This window comes from Opisthorchis viverrini, assembly GCF_000715545.1.
Source record: "Opisthorchis viverrini unplaced genomic scaffold opera_v5_5, whole genome shotgun sequence".
Lineage (NCBI taxonomy): Eukaryota > Metazoa > Platyhelminthes > Trematoda > Opisthorchiida > Opisthorchiidae > Opisthorchis > Opisthorchis viverrini.
In genome coordinates this window covers 2,820,030-2,827,613 of record NW_008751661.1, presented here as the reverse complement: position 1 = coordinate 2,827,613, position 7,584 = coordinate 2,820,030, and the positions used below count along the sequence as shown (strand labels likewise).

The window sequence follows — 7,584 nt, the reverse complement described above, 5'->3', positions numbered from 1 at the left end:
AAGAAAACGTGTCTGCAAGGATTACGGTGATGGTTTTAAAAATGTACTCTAAAACTATAGAGGTTAGCTGGTGAATCCAAAAGACCAAAACAAAGGATAATTTTGTACCAAATCGACAAACTTTCCGGGGATCAGCAAAGAGAGAAGTCACTCTTTTGTGCATGAACGCAGTGGATATATAAGGTGAAAATTTCGAGTAATACTTTCAACAATGTCCATTTGGTAATTTCAACCAATCCGAACTTTCTTGTTACAGTTTTCAGTATCAGTCTTTTGATGGTGATGTTTTGAAATATTCTGATACGGTATGAACTCATTGTTTCAGTCGACAAAGTTAAGTTAGAGAGCCCCATGTGGGCTAGTTGTTCATCCGTGAAGTAATACGCCAGCCGCATCGTGATGCTTGGCTTTTTAGGAGCTGTGAATGTTCTTATCGCCAATCGTTTCTGGCGTTGTTCCATTCGAACTTCTTGTGGGATCCGAGAGGCTTAGTACTTTACTGGCCGATTGGAGCTATCGGACTATACACAACTGGTATACAGTAAGTAACAGGCAGTAGGAACAGAAGGATTATGCTGTGTCGACAACTGGTTCTATGAACATATGGGTTAGCAACCATCATGAACTACGCAGAAGGTACGGTCAACAAGAGCGCAGACAGCAGGAGCATAAAAGAGACATTGAGTCAGCAAGGCTTTTTTGAAGCCATAGAAAGTACCGAATGCCATACAACCATACAGACATAGACAGGCAGATATTGCAAACAAGCAGTATCAGAAATAACGAGAAAGAAGACAGCCACTGCGTTTGGGAGTAGTTCCGAATCAGAACGAAATGCAAACTACGTCGAAAACAGGTATCTGGTGAGCTTGGCACAAATTAAATGTACCTGCAGTCCTTAGCTGACGGCTAGAAAAAGTAGCGCTTGCTACAGATCAGAATTGAACTGCACGATTAGGCTGGTTTAAAACAATATCCCAATAGACGCTATCACGTAAAATGTTACTCAGAGGTAATGCAAAAAAATGGCCCCCGGGGAAGCCGACCTGACGCAGTGAATAGTGCGCCTGTCTGCATCCGAGAGGTCGGTGTTCAGTTCCCTGGCGCCCCATATTTCCGTCAAAAACAGGCACGAAATTGCAAGTGAAGACGAACAGGCGATGAAGTCTAGAACCTGAGTAGACCTAGGGGGAACGGAAAATCAGGGAGCGAACGGAAGGGAAGCCGAATGGAGCTATAATAACGTGCTACTCATAAGTAGTCAAAACAAATGAGGAAAATAGCTGTCAAAAGCAGTCGATTCGCGGGATGAATAGACACTCGTTGTGGTGTGGAAATCCATGTAGAGATCCGCACATTAACTTGGAATCCTCAGTGATTGACCTGTAAGAATGGATGAGCGAAGTTTCATTCCACTTATAGTCTGGACAAAACTCAAAACCGCAGCGTGTGTTGGTGTTCTGAAGAGACGTCGGTGAATCGTCCCTTAGCTGGTGGGCTGCTGGGTCGTCTTTCAACCAATATCGGCCTCACTTTAGGTAGACTATATCTAGGATATCTTATAAAATCCACTTCGGTCCCATGATATTTGCTCGATCTTCAGTCTGTGGGTGATCGATCTTCAGTCTGTGGGCATTTTGTGATATGGCTTTTGAAATCTGTCGGACGAAACCGAATCCAAACTCGGACAGAGACAAGGGAATTTGGTACATCACAGGGCCTTTGTGATGTTAACCTAATGTAACTTTCTCAGCGGTGTCAGTACATAAATCCACTAGTAAAACTTTCTATCTGGTAACCTTGGTCAGTCTGATATCTTCAGGAAACGTTCAGAAAACGTTTTTTTTGTGCTGTTCAACGCAATTCGTTAGTTCCCATGCCTATATTTACTCACATGGAGGTCCGCCTACAGAAGAATTCATGCGGTCTTTGAGGAGCTTTGGTCTTCAAAAAACGGGCTGGAAATAGCTAGTGTTTTGATGACTCATGGTTAACATACGCATGAATTTTCACGCATATCTTGATTCACTCTTAATTNCTGTCTGGGCGCGCCCTGACAGACTTTGGACCTGATTTCAATGCACATGTTGGTCAAAGTACATCACAGAAGATAGCAGAAATTTACCGGCTAACATGTGTGGCTTGCAGTAAAGACCCAGAATAATAGCCACTGTTGGGTAGCCTTCCTTTTGGAGGTGATCATCAGTTTTCATGGCAGATCTAAGAAGCACCAAAGAACTCGCTTTCCCATGAATCGAGTTTACATTGGTTGAAAGCTGTTCAATAGGTCAAACTGGAGTCTAAACCGTTTCGCGGCTTTTTGTTCTCAGTTGTCTGTAGCGTGTACAGCCACATGGATGTGCCGAAAGAATAGCACAGTCACGAATAACTGCGGTTAACTGTGATCACAACGCACTTCAGCAGAATATAATTTGAGCTGGAAACTTCAAACCCATGAAGTGTCACTGACTTTGAGCACTAAGTGGCAGTTTCGGTTGGAATCCGCCAGAACTCCAGTTTTCCGACAGTTTAATGCATTGCTGAGCTGGATCCCTAGGTTCCATCATAATGCGTTTGGCCCATTATGTAAGTTTTGCTTAGTTGTTAAATATATTCAAAGTGTTACATTGAATGAAATCCAAACTGTTGAAGCAATCAATGTAACGAAACATCCGCAGGCTGGAGCCGGTTTCGTGGTGAGTGTGCTAGAATGATCAGCTCCAAAGTACGGTTTACAGCCTCTAACATTCTCTGTGGAAAAAATTGCATACTGAAATCCGTTAGGATGAGTACAGTCCAGGAAGATAGACACGACTGTGACGAAGCATCACGCAAACGCAGAATAAATCATGCCCGGTGCCCGAGTTTACTGGCTGACCTAAACCGTNTGTATCGGCCGGTATATATAATAAACGTACTGTAGCGTATTTTCTTGTCTATCATTTGAGAGTTAAAGCCATCTGAAGCAACCTGATTCTTGACAATTTATTGAAAACAAATAGGCAACTAGCACATTTTTACCGAAAGAATTGGACGTCAGTTGCTTCCAAAATAGAACATCACAAGCAACTCAAAATGAGTAAGTCGGATGGCCGTCACTACAACCTTAGGTACCAATATTCACACCCTTTCCAGACGAATCTGACTAGAGCTTGAATTCTCTAACGAAAGATGTAAGGTACTTCATACCTCTCACATGACGCCCCCTTTTACTGCTAAATTCTCCACTGTCGGAATAGACTTCATCTAATCTTATTAAGTTTTACCGGTGTTCTCGATTTCCTGCCCAATGCGGCAAACCTAGTTTCACGTTGGTGCGGTTCAATGTTGCCTACAAATACATGTCCGCGGTTATTGCGGATGGTCTCACTCAACAGCCAGCCACTACTAACACCCATCCTCTGCCGACCCGATTGGGTAAAGTATCGCTGCGGGAGAGCGACCGTACGAACCAACGGACTGACCAATCTGCTAGACCACTGATACTAATTTTTTAAACATAGCATGACTGCACATGCAACTCAATGAGTACGTAAGACTCTTCAGCTTGAGTATGTATTTCACAGGCCGCGTGGCTCTGACGTAAGCATTCAGCTGTGTCCGAAATGCCATGTTAGATTAGAGTGCAGCTGGAGTTGTCGATTGTGTGCTTATTCCCTGAGCTGCATACAACCACACATACGGACGTGTCGATCAAATGCTCCTGTATCATTTGCAATCCAATGGGCTCGGTGGGTAGGGCTGGTCCATTTACCTAAATCGTATGATCCCCGTTTGTATTTGTTATCCTCATGGTCCGCGGTCGTCACGTGCTTTGAATGTCTTGGTCTAGCAGCACGCCCAGCGTGAGCAAGCTGATCTAGCCCAACTCCACGGATGGTTTACGCGACCAATTTTCTCAACTTTTTAAGACAGTGCATTCACTACACTACGTACGTCCCAACGAAACAGCCTTACGGACAAGACCCGGCCAATGTGTGCCATGGGATGTGCGTACACATGCGCGCGTGCGAGCCATACACCAACCGTGTATCCGGGTTCAGAAAAAAATATGGGAGCTTCGTGCACCGTGCACCGCGCACCGTGCTCGTCCTATGCCTTGGTGAAAACCTGCGCCGAATACAAGTAGGGGTGACGGTAAATCCAGGGTCTGTAACCGCGTTGACTCAGTAGCAAACCTCATTTGTACCAGGCTGCGTCCAGAACCAGATTACGGTCTTGGCAATACCGCTTGCTGTGTAGCTATGGTGATGCCAGGATTTAGTGATGAGCTGCATTTCCAAACCCATTATGGTTTACTGAGCTCTCATCACCAGAAAAAATGCGTTGACCGTGCAACTGACACTGAATATCAGCCAGAAGGCAAACGGTGAAATGCACGCTTTAGTGCTACCAACGCAATCGGGTGGTAGTCAATACCCCCCTTCTCGCAATCTTACCACTCTAGCTTGTCAATGACCGTTGTGAGTAGAAAAAAGTACGGACAAATTGGAATAAGCCAACTGTAGCTTGCATCCGTACCAATCAAGTTGTGCGAGTTTTTGCATTCAGTCTGTTCCGGTGAAATGTAGGATGTGAGGAGCAACTAAAAATATCGGTTATACACTTATCTGACCTAGTAATGTAGTAACAAACCCTGATTACGTTGGTGACTGTTTTGGACTTGGTCATGCTAAGATATACTGTGGAAGTTTACTAAAAATAACACAGCGAGTGTCATAGGGACTCACTCAGCAAGTGTCACAGTGATCCGTTGACCATCTGAATGGATAACACATCGTTCACCATAGTCTCTGGACGGTAAATTTTACAGCAATCGGGAATAGACTTTTTCGTTCAAGAAGGGACTGAAATATTTACCTAACTTAGTGTTTTAAATTGGGGAAGACCCCAACTAACGTCCTGGTCTGCCCAGCAGCTTCAAACTATTTTTCACTGTCGGGCGTTCCGTCTGGATATTCTTCGTCACGATATCCTACTCCTGACAGTATTTATATATTTCTTTCGTACCAGCGATCTGGAATTCGCCTAACTTCTGCATAGTCCTTTCCATCTTTCTTCCTCTAAAGGCGTGCCTTTTTCTTCCAGGCATTCCTCATCTTTGAGGTTGAAGAAAACTCGGGGCTATGCCTACCTGATGAGACCTAAGGAAGGCGAAACCAGTCATGAGCTGTCAGACTTTTCAGCGACCTCATGAATGGTGTTCCTTCAATAAGATGGAAGTGAATCAAGGGCGATGTGAAGTTAAGGTAAAACCAGACTAATGGCAGTAAAAAAACCCTCGATCTCTTTAATGGGGTTTTCAAATTCTGGCAGTGGACACTCTTTGGCTTTCTACTGAGGATCACATCAGACATTCCTCTTAGATACTACTCAGCTTCCGATTACAAATATCCTCCCCTGAATAAAACATCCTCGGAAGGGTACACTCAAATTGGGCTAATGATAGCATCCTTTTTAGAAAAGACCATCTTATAAAAGATACCGTTTTTGGCAGCCTCTTTATTGTGATTTTTCCAAAAGGAGACAGCCCCCGTCAGCATTCATTCAGTTCTTTATGGGAATATGTGAGAAAGCCGATTTGAGTATTTTTTCGCTCAAGAAGTCCCCACTGAAGTTCATAGTCGCCAAGACACATGCTCTTTCTGCTTGCAGTATTTCTGTCAAAACATTCATAAGAGTTCCCAGCATCTGCTGAACCGATGTATGTAGCAACGCCATTTTTTTACCGTTGAATGTCTGTTCAGTTGTAAATTCCATTTCTATAGTTAAATAAAATAAGACGTTTTTAGTCAACCACTTTTTATTTACATCCTCCTTTTCAGTTTTTTGTCTCCAGTCCTGATGTTGCGTCTAGAACTGTACAGGCGGGAATATCTCCAGCCAATCTGAAAAATGCCTTACATCGTTGCCGCCAGCTGGGTGCTCTAGCCTTGGTGCGAAACGCCAGTGTTCCCGTCAACCAGACCTCGAAATGTGAACAGGAATTTCCTTTGGATGCAGTAGGCAGAGAAGTTAGTTGTTCTGAGTTCCACAAGGTTATGCTAACTGGAGGGTCATCATCGAATCTGCTTATACTTAGTGCATTCCTGCTTGTTCCGCTTTCTTGCATTCTTTGCTCAACCTAGTCTGATAAACTCTTGTTTGATCTTGAAGAAAACGCGTCTGCAAGGATTACGGTGATGGTTTTAAAAATGGACTCTAAAACTATAGAGGTTAGCTGGTGGATCCAAAAGACCAAAACAAAGGATAATTTTGTACCAAATCGACAAACTTTCCGGGGAGCAGCAAACAGAGAAGTCACTCTTTTGTGCATGAACGCAGTGGATATATAAGGTGAAAATTTCGAGTAATACTTTCAACAATGTCCAGTTGGTAATTTCAACCAATCCGAACTTTCTTCTTACAGTTTTCAATACAAGTCTTTTGATGGTGATGTTTTGAAATATTCTAATACGGTATGAATTCATTGAAGTCGACCAAGTTAATTTAGAGAGACCCACTTGGGCTAGTTGTTTATCCTTGAATTAATACGCCAGCCGCATCGTGATGCTTGGCTTTTGAGGANTTGTACCAGGCTGCGTCCAGAACCAGATTACGGTCTTGGCAATACCGCTTGCTGTGTAGCTATGGTGATGCCAGGATTTAGTGATGAGCTGCATTTCCAAACCCATTATGGTTTACTGAGCTCTCATCACCAGAAAAAATGCGTTGACCGTGCAACTGACACTGAATATCAGCCAGAAGGCAAACGGTGAAATGCACGCTTTAGTGCTACCAACGCAATCGGGTGGTAGTCAATACCCCCCTTCTCGCAATCTTACCACTCTAGCTTGTCAATGACCGTTGTGAGTAGAAAAAAGTACGGACAAATTGGAATAAGCCAACTGTAGCTTGCATCCGTACCAATCAAGTTGTGCGAGTTTTTGCATTCAGTCTGTTCCGGTGAAATGTAGGATGTGAGGAGCAACTAAAAATATCGGTTATACACTTATCTGACCTAGTAATGTAGTAACAAACCCTGATTACGTTGGTGACTGTTTTGGACTCGGTCATGCTAAGATATACTGTGGAAGTTTACTAAAAATAACACAGCGAGTGTCATAGGGACTCACTCAGCAAGTGTCACAGTGATCCGTTGACCATCTGAATGGATAACACATCGTTCACCATAGTCTCTGGACGGTAAATTTTACAGCAATCGGGAATAGACTTTTTCGTTCAAGAAGGGACTGAAATATTTACCTAACTTAGTGTTTTAAATTGGGGAAGACCCCAACTAACGTCCTGGTCTGCCCAGCAGCTTCAAACTATTTTTCACTGTCGGGCGTTCCGTCTGGATATTCTTCGTCACGATATCCTACTCCTGACAGTATTTATATATTTCTTTCGTACCAGCGATCTGGAATTCGCCTAACTTCTGCATAGTCCTTTCCATCTTTCTTCCTCTAAAGGCGTGCCTTTTTCTTCCAGGCATTCCTCATCTTTGAGGTTGATGAAAACTCGGGGCTATGCCTACCTGATGAGACCTAAGGAAGGCGAAACCAGTCATGAGCTGTCAGACTTTTCAGCGACCTCATGAAT

General features: G+C 43.6%; 1 protein-coding gene across 1 annotated transcript in view; it reads left to right on the top strand.

Moving 5' to 3' along the window:
* Positions 1-7,584, top strand: part of T265_00536 (hypothetical protein) — a gene marked incomplete at both ends in the record, with an annotated part of 50,149 nt that overhangs the window by 27,151 nt on the left and 15,414 nt on the right. The window contains one exon of the mRNA XM_009164340.1: positions 5,826-6,014. Coding sequence (XP_009162604.1) covers positions 5,826-6,014 — 189 coding nt within the window. The remainder of the gene's footprint in view (positions 1-5,825; positions 6,015-7,584) is intronic.